The sequence below is a fragment of the Corvus moneduloides genome, chromosome 27 (assembly GCF_009650955.1).
Source record: "Corvus moneduloides isolate bCorMon1 chromosome 27, bCorMon1.pri, whole genome shotgun sequence".
Lineage (NCBI taxonomy): Eukaryota > Metazoa > Chordata > Aves > Passeriformes > Corvidae > Corvus > Corvus moneduloides.
Window position 1 is genome coordinate 3832613 of NC_045502.1, and position 20821 is coordinate 3853433.

The 20821-nt window shown below is 63.2% G+C and overlaps 1 protein-coding gene across 2 annotated transcripts; it reads left to right on the top strand.

Annotated features, from left to right (window-relative positions):
- Positions 1–709: 709 nt before the first annotated feature.
- LZTS1 (leucine zipper tumor suppressor 1) lies at positions 710–18486 on the top strand. 2 transcript variants are annotated; one of them, XM_032091848.1, is made up of 4 exons: positions 710–809; positions 13634–14064; positions 14436–15260; positions 15910–18486. In XM_032091848.1, the coding sequence occupies exons 2-4, from the start codon at positions 13714–13716 to the stop codon at positions 16567–16569; spliced, it is 1836 nt and encodes a 611-aa protein (XP_031947739.1). In that variant the 5' UTR covers positions 710–809; positions 13634–13713; the 3' UTR covers positions 16570–18486. The 2 variants fall into 2 exon arrangements, with proteins under 2 accessions (XP_031947739.1, XP_031947740.1); XM_032091849.1 differs by lacking the exon at positions 710–809 and having other exon boundaries at positions 9888–14064.
- Positions 18487–20821: the final 2335 nt, after the last annotated feature.

Sequence of the window (20821 nt, forward strand, 5' to 3'; positions counted from 1 at the left end):
CACGGAGCCCGCTCGGATTCCTCCTGGCACTGGAACATCCCATGTGCAGCAGCAGGATGGGCCTCACCTGTGGCCAAGCACAACCGGCTTGGGCTACCGAAATCGGGGCCCAGCCTGTGGTGATTCAGCAGAGACGTTCGGGGTTTTCCTTCAGAGCATCCCTCGCACCCGGGTGAGCTCAGGAGGGGTCAGGTCCCCCCAGATCCGCCCCTTGGCCCAGCAGTTCCCAGCCCCACCGAGTGAGTTCCCCGTGCTCAGAGGCCCTGGGAACGTGTCCCTGTTGGTGCCACCGGGACCGGCTGTGGCATGAGCCGGGCACACCCCGGCGCTCACCCCAGGCCGGGATATTGGAGCCTCCGCTCAAAGTCCTCGCTCCGAATCAGGCAAAACCGGAACTTCAGCCCGGACCTTTCCCGGCCGGGCGGGCTCCCCGCTGCTGGCTGCTTCCCCCGGGCTCTCGGCTCCATTCCCGCAGAGCTTCCCAAGGCGTCAGACCCGATCCCAGCGCCGGGAGAATCCAAATCCACCCGCGCGCCCCTCTCCCTTCTCCCTCAGCATCTGCCCCAGAGCGAGCAGCAGAACCCCCCCTGCCCCAGCCCCGGCCGCGGGGCGCGGAGGAGGGGCCGGGGGCGCGGAGGAGGGGCCGGGGGCCGGCACACAAAGCCGGGGGCTGCGCCGGGGCGGGCCCGGTGCGCGGGCGCGGGGTCGAGGCTCCTCCTCCGCCGCCGCGCCGGGGATGCTGCGGCCGGGCCGGCTCCGGGAGCCCCGCGGAGCCCCGCGCCGCGCCGAGGAGCCAGCGGCCACCCGAGGTGGGCACGGGCGGCACGAGGGGGACACCGGGGGGGCCGTGCCCGGGGGGCTCCAGGCAGGGGCACGGCGGGGATGCGCGGGGGAAGCGCCGGCGGCACCGGGGGACGCTGCCCGGGGAGCTGCGGGGACACCGACGGGGCACCGGGGGGACCGAAGGGACCCGGAGGGGCTGAGATGCGCGGTCGGGGCTCCCCTCAGTGAGATCGCTTTGGGGTGACCCCCCCCGCTGGGCACAGCGGCCCCGGGGATGCCCCGCACCGCCCCTCTCCCCCCGGCACCGCGGGGACAGGGCTCGGGCTCGGGCACAAAGGGTCAGGATCGCCCCGGGAGAGCGGCCGGACTCGCCCCCGTCCCCGGCTCCCATCCCTCTGCCCGCTCCGAGCCGCCCGCGGCTCCCGCGGGGCTCAGCTCTGGCTTTTCGGTTCCCTCTGAAGTCTGGAAAACTTCTTTTCACACGGCAGCGAGAAAATTCTGCCTGTTCAGCACCTCGGTGCGGGCTGCCTCGGGTTACAGAGCCCCGAAGGGCCCGGGAAGGACGGGAAGGGAAGGAGCGGATGCCTTTGGTTTGTTGTCATCAGCTCGGAGCCATCCCGGAAAAGGGGATTTTCTTTTTCCTGCTCCTGCAGGAATTTTTTGCCGCTGGAGCTGCGCGGGCAGGCGCGGGTGGGTGGCGGGGGATGAACAAGCGCAGGGGCTGCGCCCGGCGTGAGCACCGGGGACCCGTGCGGGAAATGCCAACCGCACCTGGATGCGGCAACATCCCGGCACCTCTGGGAGGGGTTTGGCCTTTCCTGGGATGCGGACGGGTCTGGCCGTGCTGCCCTCGCTCCGTGCCGGGCTCTGCAGCCGGGTGAAGGCGCGGGCGGGAGGTCAGCGCTGCCCGGAGGCCCCGCAGCGCCCGCGGGTGCCCGCGCAGCTCCTGGAAAGCCGGGGATTAAAGCTCGCCTGGGAAAGCAGCGCTGGAGAGCGGCCACGGCCGCGGCGGGAGCAGCGCGGGGCTGTCACCGCGCACCCCGGCGACACTCAGGGCTCACGGACAGATCTGCAGCTCCAGGGAGGGGACCAAGCGTGGGGACAGGTCCTGGCACGGGGCATTCCCGTCCTTGCTGAGCCGCCTGAGCGTTGTGACATCTCCGAAGGGGCCGGACACTGCCTGGGCTTCTCCTCCTGGCTCAGGGGTCTTTCCCACGAGACCCCGAAGAGGGCCCGGGGGTGTGTGGGACCCCCAGTGCTGATTCCCGCCCCCCCGCCACGCAGGGATGTGCCCCCATCCCTCGATCCCACTGGTGGCACCGCTGCATCCCTGCTGTGCATCCCTGCTGTGCGTCCTTCTCTCCCGGGGAGTTTGGGCTTGGTTTCCTGCTGTCCCCCTCTGCCACCACCCCCCGGTTCCCTGGCAGCCCCTTCCAGCAGTGCCGAGTCCTGGGCACCTCCTCGGCCAGGGCAGTGAGGGGGTTTCTGTGGGGCCCGCGACTCCTCCTCCCCCCCCGTGCGCCTCGGGGAGCCAGGAGGGATCAGCACCGGCCCCATTTTTGGGAGCAGCGTTCCCGCAGGAGTTCCCATGGCTGCCCAAATCCCTCCCCAGACCTCGTTTTCCTCACCGGAGGCTGCGGCGAGCGGAAAACGAGCAGGGAAAAAACTCCTGGTTGAGGCTCCGCTATCAACCATCGCTCCAGACTCTGATTAACCTGCCCTGGGAAGCCCTGCCAGGGATTCCTGTCCGGCCCAGCCTCCCACGCCAGTCCCGGCCGGTGTCACCCGCTGTCCCCTCGGACGCCTCCGCGTGTCCAGCTCACCCCCGCGCCCACAGCCCGGCTTTTCCAGGGGCCGCGAGGCCGCTCCGCCCGTGCCATTAATCACCAGGGCCATTAATCAGCGGCACAAAGAGTTGGAAGTGCAAAATCGCCGCAATCAGCGTCGGGGGCAATTAATGGCAGCTGCAAAAGCGCACTCGGGGACAAAATCGCGGCTCCGGGGATGCTCCCGGCTCGCTCTGCGGGACTCCCTCGCCCTCGGAGCCCCCAGCTGTGCCCGGGTGACCCCTCCCTGGCACGGCAGCGCTGCTAAATCGGGCCGGAGCCGTTCTGTCCCACCCACCCGTTAGTCACCGTTCCCTGGCAGGCAGCGCTGCCGAGCGGGGGGAGGCGAAGCGAGGCGAGGCTCAGGCAGCAAAATGAGAGCTCCAGAAGAGCCCAGCGGCCCTGCGGAGCCACCGGAGCGGCCGTGGGGACCGCCAGGGCAGGACTCCCGTGCAGAACGGAGAGCCCACGGCGGCAGTGGGGGGTGCTCCGCTGTGGAGGGGGCGGGGATCTGTCCCGGGGAGCTGCCGCTCCTCCTGCACCCCTTGCTCTGTCTCCTGGGCCCCAAATCCCTCTTTCCCCCCTCTTGGGAAGGCTCTGTCTGCAGTGGGCAGGTCCAGTCATGCTCAGGTGAGGCTCAGGTGAGGCATCCGCGGCACGCAGAGATGGGCAGCGCAGAGCAGCCACAACAGGCAGCAGGGCCCAGCCGAGGCCGGGGCAGGAATCTGATCCTTGGAACCATCCCAAAAAATCCCTGACAGCCGGAGCCGAGCTCCAGAGTCCCTTCCTAGGACACCGAGTCACCCACGGCCACTGGCAGAGCTCGGTGCCTGCGCTGCGTGGCCAAGTGTGAAACCGTAGTAGCACTGCAGCTATTCCGGGAACTGCTAAACCTGCTGCTAAAACCGCTGCTAAAACTGCTCCTAAAACCGCCCCTGGAGCAGCCCAGCCTGGCAGAGACACGGCTGTGGCCCCACATGGCTCTGTGGCAGAGCTGTGGCACCTTAATCCTGCAGCGCTTAGGAGAAGCTTGGCCCTGAGAGGAGGAAACCTGGAGGGTTTTTTCTCCTGTCGCCCCCGACCGCTGATTCTCGTGTTTATAAATATTCCTGGCTCTTGGGAGGTCTGAAATCCACCCCCTGCCTGATTTATTCGGTGTTCCACGTTTGCCAGCTGCCCTTGGAGGGGCTTTCTGGGGAGGCTGCAGAGCGCTGGGTCAGGCAGAACAGCAGGGAAGGAGCGAGGCCGGGAGTGAGCAGGAGCTCCGCGCAGGGTTTCCATGTGGGATTAGTTAAAAATAGCCGGGAATGTGCAAAGATTTGGCACGTGGGTCACAGAGGCTTTCCCTGCGCTGCTCCTCCGCTGCTGCCAGGGTTTTGTGCTCGCTCCCTTCACTGGGAGAAGCCCCCCAAGAGCAGGAATGCTCCAGCGATTCCTGAATTTTTCATGGGAAGCCCTGAGTGCGCCCAGATGTGGCCTGGATTTAGGGAGCCAAATCCTGGGGAAGGAGCTGTACAAGCACTGCTGGGATTTCTGCAGCAGCCACCGGCTCCTCTCCGCTGCAGCGTTCCCAGCCAGGCCTTCCTCTTCTTCCTCCTCTTCCTCACAGCCAGAACTTTTCCTCCTGGGCTAAAATATTCCCATTTTTCCCCTCGTGGCAGCACCAGGCCTCAGTGGAAGGCAGCTCCTTCCAGAAGGGCATTTTTAATTGTTTATGGGCGAGCCTCTGACTTTCGGAGAAGGGAGAATCCTTCCCCGAGGCCTGGGAGAGGGAGAGGATGCAGCTGGGAAAGGAAAAGCCTCCCAAGGGTCTGTGTTGCCATCCCAAGATGTTCCCTCGGAGTTCTCCCAGCTTTCCTGGATGCAGAGCCGTGGATTTGGCCCCTTGCCCAAGCCAGGATCAGAGGTTCCAGCTCGGGATCCAGGCTGGAAGGAACATTTGGATCTCTCACTGCCCCCTTTTTCGGCAGCCAGAGCCGTCTCCTCCTGCTCCTCCCAAATCCTGCGTTCAGTTCTCGAAGCGATTAAGTGACATCTCCTCGAGCCACTTAGGGAAGAGCTCCTTTAAAGGTTAATTGAATATTCCCTGCAACTTTGATGCACATTTCCCTGTTGGGAGAATCGCTCTGTTTGGCAGCCAGGCATTCAAGGGGTGGATTTCACCACGGGCCAAGTCTGGGAAAGAGAGGAAGAGGAAAATAGGAAGCGAGGACTGAATTTGCCTTTTTTTTGCCCCTTCTGCTGCATTGGAGCTCTGAGCAGAGCGAGGAGGGGATGTGACACTCTGGGAAGCGGGAGAGGAGCTGCAGCTGAGGAGACAGCGGCAGCAGATGCTGCTCACAGCCAGGACTGAGCTTGGCTCCCCGTCAGCGAGCACAAGTTGCCTTTTCTCAGCTCTGAGCACCAGGCAGGCGACAAAAATCCCCAAATTTAGACAAAGCAGGGTGTAACTGGTACCACAAATGGCTCAGGAGGAATCAGAGTAAAGCCAAGCCTAGATGTGGCGTGGGGTTTAGTTTGAGGAGGTTCTTTAGGCCCTACCTGAGGGACGTTCTCCCTCTGACCCTCACAGTTTTGCTCAGGCTGGGTCAGAGGTTTGGGGGTTTCAGCTGCTGCCAGGGCCGGTGATTCCCCCTCCTTTTTCTCAAGCAGTCTCCAGCCCCTGACTGTAGGAAAAAGCCCCAAACCAGCCCAATTTCAGCCCTCGTCCCCCCTTCCTGGCCATTCCTAATGGGCAAGGAGGAGGGGACAGCAGAGGGCAGCTCTGTGCCCCTCACGGTGCCCGTCTGAACCCAACGAGGTTCAGACGAGAGCAGCCCAAAATTTGCTTTCTGGTCCCCAGAGATGGCCAGGAGGTGCCCAAAGTGGCACTGAGAGGGGGAGAAGGACCAGAGAGGGGACCCAGGGGGGGTGGGCTGGGTGCTGTGGCCACCAGGAGCAGGGGGACAATGCCGGGGGGGGGCAGTGCCAGGAGGACAGTGCCAGGGGGACAATGCCAGCCCTGCTGCTCCTGGCTGCTTTTCAGCCGCTCGGGAGAGGGGGAGAGACAATGAAAAGCGCGGAGATTGCAAACACAGCCCCGTCTCCATGGCAGCCTGAGCGCCGCTTCTAAATTTTGCCTGTACATGGAGAGGATGCTGCTCCCCTCCGCGTGCCTGGGGGAGTCGTGCAGCACAAAGAGCCTCGGCCCAGGTATTTCCTGGAATTTTGGGGAGCTCGGCGGCTTGTGGAAGGAGCCCTCGGTGCCACCACCTTGTTCCACCCTGAGGGAAGTGGGTTTGCTGTCCCTCATCCCGGTTTTATCCATAATTCAGGGATGGAGCCACGTGCACAGCCCGTGCGAGCAGAAAGCTGGGAGGAAAAGTATTTCGGGCTCATCTCGAGTTGCACGAAGTTCCTGCTATTTTTAGCCGGACAGACAAAGCCTTTCCATCAAGCAGACCCCGGGGACAGCGCGTGGGAGGTGTGTGGGACACCCAGCCCGGTGCTGCACGGGCAGGAATTCAGGGATTCATCCCCGAACCCTCCCGGAGCTGCCCGAGGCAAAGCGGCCCCTTGGAGCCGGGAATTTCAGCTTCCAGCCCGGCAGATTGTGCGGAGCAGGGTCGGGAATAGAAGTGTGAGCAGGGGCCTGGCGGCTCCCGAGTGAAAGCCGTGCTCAGCTGTCACCACCCCGGCACCACCTGCCAGCCCCAGACGGCTCCCAAAATATCCCAAACCGCGCGGGGGGGGCCGGGCAGGAGGGGCCGTTCCACACCTGCCAGGGATGGGACCTCCCGCAAGGTGTCCCCTGGGGGAACAGGGGGGTCCCTGTCCCCCACAGCATCCCCAGGAGGTAAAACCAGTCCCCAAAACTTGTCCCTTGTGCTGGTGGCTGTTCCCCATGGATCGAGGGTGCCTGGCACGGGAGGGCTGCGATCTGCCCAGGCTGCAGGTGGTGCCACTGTCACCCTTCAGGTGTCCCCAAACCTGCAAAAGACCAAAGCAGGGAGCGGCGTTTCTGCGCTCCCAATTAGCAGGGCTTTAATTGCCGTCTCAGCCGCTCATTAGTGCGAGAAGCCAGATGCTGGGAGGAATTAAGGAGCTGAAAGGATCTTTCTCTCCGCCCCAGGAATATTTAACGGTGTCTCACACGCGTTCCTTTTGTGCCGGGAGCATGACTGATGTGACTCGTGTGGGTGCTGCGTGAGTCACTGAGAGCTCCCAAATCCCGGTGACGGGAGTGGGAATGGAACTGGGGAGCTCTGGGTGGCACAGGGAGGGTCTGGCACGTGGTGGAGCCGGGCTTGGGGGCCTGGAGTGGATTTAACCCAAAACAGAGGGAGAAAGGGTTCGGGTTCTGCTCTCTGGGCACGGCACAGGCTGAGGGTTATTCACGCAAGTTTTGGTGTCAGGAGGATGGGAAAGAGCTGGAGACCAAGCCGAGGTGGACAGAACAGGGAGGACCAAGCTCCTGAGATATTCCCAGGCTGCCCTGCCCTGCCTGCATCCGGGAGGGAGCGTCCATCCCGTGGGGCCGGCTGGGAACTGCCCCTGCCCGGGGTCAGGCAGGGACACGGGGCCAGCAGGAGAGGGGCCGGGGCTGTCTCAAGCCCAGCTCCCGATAATGCCTGGATTTTCTGGGCTCTGGAGCTCTCTGACACAAACTGCAGCTCTGCGGGCAGAGCTGGGGAGCTCCAGAAATCCCTCCTCGCTCAGGGCACACGCACAGGGTCAGCTCCAGGGCTGGCCTGGGAGCAGCAGATCCCCAAAACAGCTTTTATGGACACCATTCCACGGCTGGCCGGGCTGGCAGGTGGGAGAGGTGAAGCGAGGGAGGTTCAGTCCCTCGTCACTCAGCATTTGGTGACATTCTGAGCCTGAGGATCAATCGTAGAATCACCGAATGTCCTGAGCTGCAAGGGACCCACAGGGATCATTGAACCAGGCCCTGGCCCCGCACAGACCCCCCAAAATCCCGCTGTCCAAATGCTCCTGGAGCTCTGGCAGCCTCGGGGCCGTGCCCATTCCCTGGGGAGCCTGGGCAGTGCCCGGCACCCTCTGGGGGCAGAACCTTTTCCAGTCCCATTCCCCAGCCCAGCCCCCTCCTCACACCCACCTTTCCCAAGGGCTGTGACTCCCTGCGGGCTCCCAGGGGCACAAACAGCTGCTGGCGGCGCTTGGGGCATTTCAGCCACCAGCACCAAGGGTTTGTGTCCCTTCCCCGTCCCTCTGGGGCTGTGAGACACAGAGGAGGAGAACAGATCCCTTCTCTAGGCCCGGGATTTGCTGCTGCTGGGCCCGGGCTCAGGCTGCAGGGAGCAAACAGGAGGCTCAGCAGCTGCGGGAAGTCACGGGACGCTGCCGACACCGATTTCTGTGGGTTGAGCAATCGTCCCCGGGCAGGGCCGGGAGCCTCTCCCCGCTCGGCCCCGGGGAAGCGCTGCCCTTCCCCGCGGGGGGATTGGGGTGGAAGCGGGGGGGGTGATACCCCCAGAGCTCGTCCTGGATGTGATTCACCGGCAACCGGAGAAATCCCTCCGGGTCTGGCGCTGGCTTCCCCCAGCGCGGCTCGGAGCCGTCGCCCCAGCGCCGCCCGCGTCCCGCCGGGGATGATTCCACCCTGCCCTGCCGGGGATGATTCCACCCTGCTCGCCCAGTGCAGCCGCTTGTTGACACATCCGGGATCCGCGCCTCGATCCCTCCTTGGGTGTCCGCAGCTCCTCCAAAGCCCTTCCCAGAGCTGGCGCTGAATTCAGCGTTGATTTTTGGCTTTCCCAGCAGGAGGAAGGGTGACACAAGTGACCTCGACCTGAGCCACCCTCCCGCAGGAACTGGTGCTGCTGCTGGGATGAAAATTGCCCCTTTTTTTGCCTTTTTTTTTTTTTTTTTCCTTTCTCTTTTTTTTTTTTTTCTTTTTTCTCCTCCCCTTTTTTTGGCCTTTTTTTGCTGTTGAGTAACCGCACCTTCACCTCCCGGCCTGCAGCGGGATGCCCGGCTGCCAGGGGACACCGGCAGAGCCACGGGCTGCCACTGCCGCGCTGGCACGGAGCCCACGCAGCCCCTGGCAGAGGCACCGCGGGCCCCCCTAACGAGCAGCGGGCGCGAATTCTCTCGGTGTTCATTGACAGAACGCTGAGTGTGATGGACTCCCGAGTCCATTCGAGTGGCTGGAACGTGTAATTGAGGCGCGTTATTCTTCTCGACGAGTGTCCCCCCCCTCCCGCTAATGGCAAATCAGGGCGGAACACATGGTGAGCGCTTTGTGCTCGGCTCGCTGCCGGCCTGCGATCAAAACCACCCCGGCGAATGTCGCTGAATGCGCGGGGACAATGGGTGGCAGTGAATGAAAGCCTTGTTGTGGGGCCCCGAGCCACAATGCAGCACCGCACGGCCGGCGCCTGCCCGGGCAGGGGCTGAATTCAGCCCCGTTAGCGCCGGGAGGGGCGCGGGGACCGGGTGGGGGCGAGGTCGGGTCCGCTGAGGGGGCTCTCCAAGCCCTGGCGGCTGCTGTTTGTTTGGGGAGCGAAAAGAGCAGGGCTTGGAGAGCAAAAAGAGCAGGGTTTGGGGAGAAAAAAGAGCAAAAAGAGCAGGGCTTGGAGAGCAAAAAGAGCAGGGTTTGGAGAGTGAAGGGAGCAGGGTTTGGGGAGTGAAGGGAGCAGGGTTTGGGGAGTGAAGGGAGCAGGGTTTGGGGAGTGAAGGGAGCAGGGTTTGGGGAGAAAAAAGCAAAAAGAGCAGGGTTTGGAGAGCGAAGGGAGCAGGGTTTGGGGAGCGAAGGGAGCAGGGTTTGGGGAGCGAAGGGAGCAGGGTTTGGGGAGTGAAGGGAGCAGGGTTTGGGGAGAAAAAAGCAAAAAGAGCAGGGTTTGGGGAGCAAAAAGAGCAGGGTTTGGGGAGCGAAGGGAGCAGGGTTTGGAGAGCGAAGGGAGCAGGGTTTGGGGAGCGAAGGGAGCAGGGTTTGGAGAGCGAAGGGAGCAGGGTTTGGGGAGCGAAGGGAGCAGGGTTTGGGGAGCGAAGGGAGCAGGGTTTGGAGAGTGAAGGGAGCAGGGTTTGGGGAGTGAAGGGAGCAGGGTTTGGAGAGCGAAGGGAGCAGGGTTTGGGGAGCGAAGGGAGCAGGGTTTGGGGAGCGAAGGGAGCAGGGTTTGGAGAGTGAAGGGAGCAGGGTTTGGGGAGTGAAGGGAGCAGGGTTTGGAGAGTGAAGGGAGCAGGGTTTGGGGAGTGAAGGGAGCAGGGTTTGGAGAGCGAAGGGAGCAGGGTTTGGGGAGCGAAGGGAGCAGGGTTTGGAGAGCGAAGGGAGCAGGGTTTGGGGAGCGAAGGGAGCAGGGTTTGGGGAGTGAAGGGAGCAGGGTTTGGGGAGCCAGGCCTCAGCTGGGCCCGGGGAGAGCAGCAGGAGCTGGAGCAGAGCCGGGCAGGTGCTCACACAGCCCAGGACAGCTCCCGCTCCTCAGCCTGGTCCATCAGCATTTGGAGATCCTGGAGGCTCCGTCCGGGTTTGGTTCAGCTCCCAAACCCAGCTCAGTGGGAATGCTGCACTCCAGGTTCCGGATTGAGCCATGCCTTCATTAAAGCACAACTCAGATGCTGCAGGTAGCACCTGCGGGGCTTTTCACCATGGAAACGCCCGGTTTCCCCTCTCAGGGCCACATTCCCGGCGTCCCCAAGCCCCAAATCGCCGAGTGGGACAGGGGCACAGCACCTGGCAGCACTCGAGGGAAAGAGGAAGGAGGCTGAGCCCTGAGCCGGGCTCTTGGCAGCCGCTCGGTGTTATCCGCGCATCTCCCAACAAACACCCAAACGTGTGGGAGCATCTGCACGGGGAGGATGAATAATAATCCAGGAGGGAAAAGGAGTGGGCGAGAGCTCGCGGGGAAGAAGGAAGCGCTGGCATTCCAGAGGGGGGGAAGAACAGGCTCGGCAGGGAGCAGAGTAACACGGCGAGGCCTGGGAGGAAGCGAGGGTGACCTGCTCGGGAAGGTGCAGGGAAAGCTGCTGCCTGCGAGAGCTCGGCGGGGAAGGGGGCGAAGCTTCGGAGGCACCGCGCTGAGGGAGATAAGATGAAATTCCTGCCACCCGTGGGGAAGGAGGCGATGGGAGAGCGGCGCTCCCACGTGCAGGGGAGGCATGACTGGGATGATGAGATGCCATTCATTTTTTCCCCCTTTTCCTGCACAAGCCCGAGTGGGTGAATCCACGTGTTTTGCCCGATCCCGCGGGTTCAGTTCGCGCTGTTTGTCAGGGTCTGTCCCCCAGGACCCCCGCGCTCCCCACCTGAGGGTGGGTGATCTCAGCAGGTGCCTTCCAGCCGTGGCCATTCCGGGATTCCCTGATCCAGAGGGTGCTGGAAGGCCCTGGAAGGGTCGCAGAGCACAGACACTGTGCTGCTCAGGGAGGGGACACGGGGCTCGTGCTGCTGCCACCGCGGTGCCGACAAAAGACCCTTGAAAGGCTCATTTGCTGCAGGCACAGAGCGCCAGGGACAGGCTCGTGCCTTTTCTGGCTCTCTGTGCCCGCTAATTGATGAGTGACAGCGCAAACCCGGCTCAGGGGAATCACACTCAGCGCCCAGAGCTCGGCGGGCGGAGTGCGGGCTCAGAGAGCGGCTCTGGGGACAGCCAGGTTGGTGCGGTGACATCGCGGGGCCCAGCGGGGACACCGTGACCCCACAGCCCGGCACTGCCCCACACCCCACGCGCAGATCCCCTCTCACTGCGGGGGCACGTTTAGGTCACAGGTTGGACTCGATGATCTCAAAGGTCTTTTCTTTTAATTCTGTGATTTTGTGACCTCCAGCCATGTCACACCCCCCAGGCACCCAGTGCTCCCCCTCTGCAGCTGTGCTCCCCCCTCTCCAGCTGTGCTCCCCATAGCTGGGACACCCCCATTGTCACTCCCTGCATTCCCAGTGTCACTCGCATTTATTTTTTCCCCATTTTACGCTTTGCAATGTTCCTGCTCTGACCCAGCCAAGCTCGAAACCCCCTTAGATATCCAACCCCGATATATCCACGCAGTTACTGCGTGTGAATGTCCACAGTGACGGGGTTTGGCGGCTCAGCAAACCCCCTCTGGCTCCTTGCAGAGCCGCAGCATCACCGTATTTCACACAGGGGAGAGGCTGAACAAAAAAAGGGGGACAAGCCTGACCCCTTTTTGGAGGTCCCCACAGCTGGAGCAGGAGCTTGTGCCCTCCCAGCTCTGCTGTCTGTTTTTGCCATCGTTGTCCATGAATTCCAACTCCTCCACGGCTTTCCAAGTGTTCATTTTCAAGAGGGAAAGAGAAGGAAAACGTGCCCAACCCTCCCGGGCGCGTGTGGGAGGGCTGGGGTTGATGGAAACGCCTCCTGCCGAGAGGCTGGGAAGTCCCAGCGCTGCCTCCCCGGTACTCCCATCTCCCACAAGCACCCAAAAATCCAAGGGCGCATCCAGCGAGCCTGGCACCCCCGGAGCAGCAGCTCCGCGCACCCCGCGATCTCTTTAGGGGATCAACCCCCCCCCCCCCCCCCCCCCCCCCAGCCCCGCCGCGGGTGCGGTGTAAACGCACCTGGGTGCAAAACAAACGCCCGGGGCTGTGTCACAGCCCGGGGCTGCTCCCCTGCTCCCGCTGGCCGCTGTCTGGGGCCGCTGTGGCCGCAGGTGGCAGCGCTGTCGGTGTCACATCGCCTTTGTCCCCCGCGGGCACCGGCACGGGCGCTGTGGGGGCTCCTGTGCCGATTATCCCGTCCCTGCAGCGATCCCTCCCCTCATCCCGCGCCTCTTCCCAAAGCCGTTTATCGCTGGTGCCGTATCAGCAGCACCCCGGCAGCCGCTCCGGCCTCGGGTCTTCGTGACTCCGCTCCATCTCCCAGGAATGGATTTGGGGATTAGCGCGGATGGTCTGTCCGCCCGCCCAGGATTTTCTTCCGGCGCTTCATCAACGCCGGTCCTCGGGGAGAGGAACGCGGCCAAAGCTGAGGGATGAGCGCGGGTGGTGCTGCCCTGCCTGGGAGCCGCCGGCACCGAGCGGGTGTGACAGGGAACGGGAAAAGAGGAGTGGGGAAAGAGAGGAGTGGGAAAACAGGAGTGACTCTGGGCTTGAGGATGGCGCAGCGAGGAGGCCCCGGCACAGCGTTCCTGCACCCCCTCCACCACCCAACCCTCTCCCACCCCCGATTTAACCCCCATATTCCTGCTTGGACAATGGGAACTCGGCCTGGGGAGCTCTGGAGCGGAGCTGGAGCACCCAGTGGGAGCTCTGAGCTGTTCCAGGCACAGCACGGAGCAGAAACGCTCCCTCTCTCCTCCTCCTGCGCAAACAGGATCCAGCTCATTTTATTTACGTGCCTCCCCCCTTCTCCCAGCTCCCCCCTAATTATCGAGGTGGGTCTGCGTCCCCGTTAGAGCCGAGTGTCACAGAGGCTACCAGGATTTTATTTTATTTATATTTTTTTCTCCCCACAACAAAGCGGACGAGCAGAGAGCCCCGCGTGCCTCCGATCGCTGATCAGCACTCAGCGCACACAGGGCCTCTTGTCCTCTCGAGGGCCGCATTAATTAACGGTAATTAAGCCTCGAGGCGTCCCTTTTCGGGCAGGTTAAGAGGAGCACTGGGAATTGGAGAGGAATCCGGGAGTGCCAGGGATGCGGGAGAGGTCGTGGCTGCTGAGGAGCCGGGATCCATCCAGGAACGGGGGCTCGTTGAGATCGCGCCTGTTAGACACCTAAAACCCGCCACAAATCCCTTTTCCCCCCTTTTGCCATTTTTAAAGGCTCCCGTAGAGAACATTCCTGGCTTTTATCCAGGATGATCCCAACCGGAGCCGGGTCAGTGCCCCACCACCCTCTGCGGGAAGAACCTTTCCCTGGTATCCAACCTAAATCCCCCTGGCACAGCTCCAGCCGCTCCCTGCGTCCTGTCCCTGTCACGGAGAGGTCGGCGCTGTCCCTCATGAGGGGGCTGAGGTCCACCCCCGTCTCTCCTCTCAGTTCCCACCCTCACACCCCCATCCCGGGGAGCTTTGCCACCCCCCAGGTGGCTTCTCCTCACTCCCGCCGTGTCCCCGTGTCCCCAGGCTCGCCGCTCCCGGCCGCACCGAGGGCTCTGCTATGATCTGGCCGCGCTGGCCGGCCCCGTGTCCGCGCCGGGAGCAGCATGGGCAGCGTCAGCAGCCTCATCTCCGGCCACAGCTTCCACAGCAAGCACTGCCGCGCGTCCCAGTACAAGCTCCGCAAGTCCTCGCACCTCAAAAAGCTCAACCGCTACTCGGACGGGCTGCTCCGCTTCGGCTTCTCGCAGGACTCCGGCCACAAGTCCGGCTCCAAGAGCAGCAAGAATGAGGATTTCTTTTACATCAAGGTCAGCCAGAAGTCGCACGGCTCCCACCGGCCGGACTACACCGCCCTCGCCGGCGGGGAGCTGGGCGTGCCCGCCGGGACCAGCGGGCTGGACTTCGGGACGCCCACGCCGCAGAAGCTGATGCCCTTCCCCAGCCAGCTGGAGGTGGTGAGTAGGGAAGAGTGGCCCTGGGAGTGCGGGGATGTCCCACGGGAGCCCTTCTGTCCTCAGAGCGGGTCCAGGGTTGTCCTGGTCGTGGTCCGTGAGGAAGCTCAGGGAAGAGAGGGGCGGCTGGGGGCACTCACTGCCACCCTCTGCTTTTGGGAATTTGGATCGCCAACGTGACCCGAAGGATCTGGATCCTTCAATTTCCAAACCCAGCAGGTTTAGCAAGCAGCATCCTCCCGAGCATCCTCCCGAGCCCTCGGGGGACACCGGAGCTGTCCCACCGTGGGGGTGTGGTCCCGGGGGGCAGAAGGGGCGGGAGGACACGCGGGGAGTTTGGGCGGGTGCTGACGGGCTCTGCTCTCCCCTCGCAGGGCGGGGAGAAGCCGCTCCCTCGTCCCACGGCCTTCAAGCCGGTGCTGCCGCGCTCCGGGGCCATCCTGCACTCGTCCCCCGAGAGCGGGGGGCCCCTGTCCCAGCAGCTGCACCCCCCGGAGAAGGCCAAGGAGCAGGAGCTGCGGCCGCTGCCGTGCTCAGGGGGCCTGTCCGACTCCGGCCGCAACTCCATGTCCAGCCTGCCCACGCACAGCACCAGCAGCAGTTACCAGCTCGAGCCCCTTGTGACGCCCATGGGCCCCATCAGCCGCTTCGGGGGCTCTGCTCACAACATCCTGCAGTGCGCCATCATCCAGGACAGCAACATGATGAGCCTCAAGGCCATGTCCTTCTCCGACGGCGGTAACAAGATCCTGAACCCTGGCAAAGCCCCCCACCACCACCCCGCTGTGGAGAAAACCACCTGCGTGCGCTCACCCATCTCCACGGATGAATCCACCATCCAGGAGCTGGAGCAGAAGCTGCTGGAGAGGGAGGGGGAGCTGCAGGAGCTGCAGTCGAGCTTCGAGGAGAAGGAAATCAGCTCATGCCAGGCCTACGAGGAGAAGCAGCGGCGCTGCAAGGAGGAGCTGGAGGGGCTGAAGCAGAAATGCAACAGCAAACTCAAGCAAACCTCGCAGAAAACACAGCGGACGCAGCAAGTGCTGCACCTGCAGGTGTTCCAGCTGCAGCAGGAGAAGCAGCAGCTCCGGGAGGAGCTTGAGAAACTCATGAAGGAGCAGAACCTGCTGGAGACCAAGCTGAGGTCCTACGAGAAGGAGAAGACCAGCTTTGCCCCGGCGCTGGAGGAGACGCAGTGGGAGGTGAGGGGCAAAATGGGGCCCAGAGCAAAGGGGGTGTGGAGGGGGAGAGTTCCAAACGCCCCAGCCCTTCCCCATTTCCATTCCCACACCCAGCAGTAGCATCCCAGGCTGTAAGAAAGGGATATCAAACCCCAGGAGAGCCGCAGGCTGTGCCATGGAGAGCTGGGATTGAGGTTCTCGCTGCCCCTCTTCACCCTGCCCCTCACCCAAGGGAACAACCACAGCACTAAACCCCTCAGTCATTAAAACACCTCGGCATTCCCGGCCTCCAGCGTGGGGTTTCCCAGCTCCTGCCCTCCAGGAGCAGTAAAGCTGCCTTGCCACAAGGAAATAGGAACTACTCAGGCTTGCCACGGCCGTCTGCTTGGGAGCAGTAAAACCGTCCACTCTCTGCTCCAGCTTGATTTACTCACTCCTTGGTATTGCTGAGCAAAGAGCGTTAAACTGCTGGAAATTCCAAAGTTTAATAGTAGGTGTTTGTAATATTAATGATAAATAGTAACTATAATTAAATGAATAATAAATAATCATAAATAAACTAAATTCAGGGTCTCCACATGCTGAGCCCCAGCTGTGCCCAGCTCACGTGGGTGCCCTGGGCTTCCCCCAGGGCCCAGCCCTAACTCAGGTGCTCATCCCCCCCTCCCAGGTGTGCCAGAAATCCGGGGAGATCTCGCTGCTGAAGCAGCAGCTGAAGGAGTCGCAGACCGAGCTCACCAGCAAGACCACGGAGATCCTGAGCCTGAAGGCGCAGCTGAAGGAGGTGCGGCTGAAGATGGAGGGGCTGGAGATGAAGACCCAGGAGCTGGAGGTGTCGCTGCGCACCAAGGCCATGGAGCTGGAGGTGTGCGAGAACGAGCTGCAGCGCAAGAAGAACGAGTCGGAGCTGCTGCGGGAGAAGGTGAACCTGCTGGAGCAGGAGATCCTGGAGCTGCGCTCCGAGCTCGCCGTGCTCCGCGAGCAGCTCAGCGAGGCCCGCGAGGGGCCGCGGCCGGCGGGAGACGATGCCCAGGCCCTGCAGGGGCAGCTGGAGCGGCTGCGGGCGGAGCTGAAGGCCGAGCGCGGCAACAACGAGCAGATGAGCTGCAGCTTCCAGCAGGAGCGGCAGACGTGGAAGGAGGAGAAGGAGAAGGTGATCCAGTACCAGAAGCAGCTGCAGCAGAGCTACCTGCACATGTACAAGAGGAACCAGAGCCTCGAGAAGATGCTGCAGCAGCTGGCGGCGGGGGAGGACGGCAAGGAGCCCATCGAGCTGGACATCCCCGGCGCCGACGTCCCCTACGAGGACATCATCGCCACTGAGATCTGAGCCGCTGTCCCCTCCTCGCAGCCCGGGGAAACGCTCGGCCCCTTGTACAGCCGAGCTGAGCCGTGTCCCCCCTGTCCCTCCGCCGCCCGTCGTGTTCCAGAGGTGACCAAGCCACTCGTGCCAATGGTGACGTGCCCGCAGCTCCCCCGCCCCGGCACCGCCCCGGCACTGCCCCCTCTGCCCCCCGAGGAGCCGCCGGCGGGGCGGGCAGGGATCAGGACTCCAGGGAATTCTCTGCCATCCGTGCCCAGTGCCCAGGGGATGCTCCGCGCCAAGCTCAAGGGAACCCGGCCTGGCACAGCTCCGGGGATGGCACAGCACAGTCCTGCCCACTGGCCGTGACGGGAATCAGCCCCAGCTCCCCGGAGGAAGCTCCCACTCCTCCTCAGCCTCCGTTGGTGCCAACCCCAGGGCGCCGTGGGAGCACAGAGCCACCTCCTGCCACTGCCACATCCACCCCTCCCAGCCCGTGAGGGCCTCAGGAAGGTTTCCCACCTGCACACGCCCTGCTGGGCACAGCCCACACCCCCCGAAATCACCGCCCAGTCCAAGCACAACCCACCCTGCCCTGCCCTCACTCCCTCCCCCTGCCCGGACCATTCCCAGCTCCCACGGACTCTGTCCCTTTTCCCGGCTGCCAGACAGCAGCTGGATCCAAGAATTCACAGAAATGTCCCAGCCACGGTCTGACCAAGGAGTGGGGTTTGTGTTCACCCCACAGCCCCTCGCACTCGCTGGGATTGTCCCTCCCGGGACCCCCGGCTGCCTTATCTCCTCCCGTGCGGGATCCCGCCAAGGGAAGCTGGTTCAAAAACCCCAAACCGACCACTCTCACCTTAATTTCTACCCCAGCTCTTAAAATTTCCTCCTGCCACCAGCGAGTGGCTCCATGGATAAAGAGCTGGCGCTGCTGGTGACCCTCGTGTCCCCGTGACTGGGGAGCCAACCAGTAGGGTCCAGTTTGTGGGGTGGGGGCTCCAGCCGGGACCCCTCTGTGCCAGTGCAATGATCTTTTTGCTGCAATTATTTACCCACTGCCCCATTCCAGGGGTCTGGGAGGGGAGGGGGGGAGGGGGCCTTGCACAGTCCCAACGCCGCCAATTCGGCCAAGGGCTCCAAGCTGCGCAAAATTCCGCGTCCCTCGCACCATTCCAGCCTGGAAAGGTGACACACGGGAACCAGTCTGTGCCTTCTGCGCCCGGCCCTGAGCACCCCAAACCACTGAGCCCCAGTCCTCCTGGCTGGGCTTGGCACTCCCCAGCCGGTCCTGGTGCCGGCACAGCCGATCCTCAGCCCTGGCCCGCTGGAAAAAGCCAACGTCCGATTCCCGCAGGTGCAATCCGGGACCAGCCGGGGCCGAGCCTTTGCCCAGACCTGCCGAAGGATGTTTTGGAAAACTGAAGGATCAGGGCTGGCGAGGCCAGAAGGGATTTTGTGCATCCCCCAAGGCACAGCCCCGCGCCGAGAGCTCTGCGCCCGGAGCCTTCCAGAGCCAACCCCGGGTGCCGAGGGGAGCAGAGCCCTTCCCAAGGCCCCGTCCCGGCAATTCCCTGCTCCTGCTCCCGCCGGCCTCGGTGGCACCGTCCCTGTCCCCAGCCCCGCGTGCCCTCGGCCCCGTGTGCCCCCAGCTCTATGATGTGATCTCCAGAGGCCTCGCCGTGCTGCCTTTGCACAACTCCGCTGTGTGTGCCCGTCGCATTCCAGGTGTGTCGCTCCAGCCGGGAGCCGTGGCCACGCCCGGCCCCAGCCTGGACAGAGAATTATTTTTCTGCAGGTTTTCTTTTTGTTTGGTTTTGGTTTTATTTTTTGGTTTTTTTTTGGTTTTTTTTTTTTTTTTTTTGGATGTTCTTTCTGGTGACTGATGTAAACTACTGGTTAATTTTATGGTTTTATTTATAAATAAATTTTTTAAAACTCCCCCAGCCTCTCCGGGTGCTTGGCGGCGTTCCGGGGGTTTTCCCTGCCCAAGCCAGCCCCGTTTATCACGGCCCACCAGGGTCTCCTCTGGGGACATCCTTCCACCTGGCCCTGCTGCTTCCAGCCCAGCGTTATCTCCGCTCTGCAGCTGGGATAAACCGGGCATGGAAAAGCAGGGATTGGTGGATTAGGAAGGGTGGGATAATCCATCCAGCCCCGCTCCCAGCCTGAGCCCAGCAGCTTCGCCCTCCTGCCCTGCAGCTGAGCCTGATTTTCACCCCATTCCCACCACCCCTGAGCAGGCAGGTCCCAATCCTGAGGAGTTCCCGAGGGAGAGATGAAGCGCGGCCGCTGTGACAAACCCAAGGTTGTATTTTGACTATTTCAGCTGTTTTGCTCCCAACCAAATCAACTCCAGAATAAACAGCGTGGAGGGAGAGGCAAAGGGGGAGGTTGAGGAGCAGAAAATGGGGAAAACACTCTAATTTCAGGAAACTCTGCTCATCCTGCCCCATTGCAGGGCTGGGGGGGTGATCTGGGCACCCCAAAATGGCACCTGGCACCTGCTGCTGCTTTCCAGGGAAATCTTGGCTGTGCTCCCACTGCCTGAGGAGCGAGGGAAGTTTATTTTTAGAGCCTTTGGAACTGCTGAGAAGGGAAGGGACAGAAAATCCCCGTGAGGGCTCGGTGTCCTGAGGGTCCCTCCTGTCACAGGCATCCCACCCCGGCTGGGGGGCAGCCCAGCCCTGCCCAGGGAGCCAGAACAAGGGAGCAGCAAGGAGGAGAGCCCTGAGCTCCCAGCTGTGCCCGGGAGAACTCCAGGGGACATCCCTGTCCCTCAGAGGTCACAGCCGAGCTCAGCAGCACCAGGAGGAGCGAAGGCAGCATCCCTGAGGCCACAAACACCCCAGGGAATTCTTAGGAATGCCCAGGGAAGTCAAAACCTCATCCCTGGAGGCCCAAAGGCCCAGCCCTGGGCCCCTCCTGCCATTAAAGCAGGTGATGGTTCCACCTCGTTTTCTTTTCAAACCCCTCCCGAAACTGCTGCTGAGGACGAGCTGTGCCTGCCTTGCCCTCTCCCTGGCACAAACCTGGCACCGGAGCCGTGCCGGGATGCTGGGAGGGCACCAGGAAATCTCAGACCTTGCTCCTGCAGGAGACTCGAGCAGCAAGGAGCAGCAAGGCCGGATAATCCTAGGGAAAAGTCATTCCCTGGGGACAGCCAGAGCTCCCTCGGGGGCAGGTTGAGCAGGACCAGGGTGGCTCCGGAAGCACCTGGGGGAGGTTCTGGGGGGGCAAAGAGAAGGAGCCCAGCTGGAGCATCCCCCGGCCGGGGGTCCCCGCTCTGGGCCAGCCCCGCTCCAGCTGCCGCAGGAGCAGCGCGGATCGCCGGCCTAATGAGCGCACGCAAATGAGCCCCGAGGCGGCGAGAAGGCGATTTGCATCTCCTTGAAACGCCGGGTGCCACGGGCCCGGTGCCTGGCTGTGCGTGGGGGCAGAGCCAGCCCCAAACCTCCTCCGCCCACCGGGGCTGGTGTGACAGAGAACGGCACGGCTCGCAGGGCCGGGGGGCGCGGAGGCAGAGCCGCTTTTGATGTGCAAATGAGCCCGCAGCTCTGCCCACCAGCCCGGCCCCGGCCCTGCCTCGCATCTGCCACCGGCGCGGAGCCCCCGGGGCGGGGAGGGACCCGCCCGGCGCTGTCCCCTGCCCTCCCCAGCGAGGGGACAGCTGGTGCGTGCCCGTGGCAGGGACCGGCTGCCGTCCCTCGGCGAGGGCTGAGCCCCCGGGCGCTGCTCGTTACTCATTAGGGGATAAAGAGCTGAATTAGAAAAGCAGCCGGCTGTGAAGGCCCGGCGGCGGCAGCTGGGAGAGCAGCGCGGCCCTTGGAGCCGGTACCTGCTGTCCGCGCTGTCCCCGCGCCGGGACAGTGCCAGGAGCTGGCACAGCACTGCCAGGGGACAGACGGACAGAAGGACAGCCCCACAGCCGGCCCTGAGCAGCCTTTGTTCATCCCACAACGCTGAGCAGCGCGGGGGGAAGCGCAGTGCTGAGCCCCAGGGCCTGCCGAGGGGGGACCCAAAGCCGGGTTTGTTCATTCCTGGCTTTGCCATTCCCGGGCTTTCCAAAGCTGGCTTTGCTATTCCTGTTTTCCAGGGCCCTGGGCCAGGCTTGAGCTGTTCCCAGCTGGGACAGGGTCTGTCCTAACCCTGGGCCCTGCCCGGGGTGACAGCGGTGCCCAGGGGAGGGAACGGGGCTGGGGTCACTGACTGAGACCCCCTCCCCAGTGCTGATCACATCAAAAGTCCCAACCAAACTCGGGCCTAAAGCTCGTTT

What these genes read in the sequence shown, in the direction of transcription:
- LZTS1 (XM_032091848.1), top strand. Translation starts at nt 13,714, where the DNA reads ATGGGCAGCGTCAGCAGCCTCATCTCCGGCCACAGCTTCCACAGCAAG. An exon ending in TCCCCAGCCAGCTGGAGGTG is followed by an intron (nt 14,065 to 14,435) that starts GTGAGTAGGGAA and finishes CTCCCCTCGCAG; the next exon opens with GGCGGGGAGAAGCCGCTCCC. An exon ending in TGGAGGAGACGCAGTGGGAG is followed by an intron (nt 15,261 to 15,909) that starts GTGAGGGGCAAA and finishes CCCCCCTCCCAG; the next exon opens with GTGTGCCAGAAATCCGGGGA.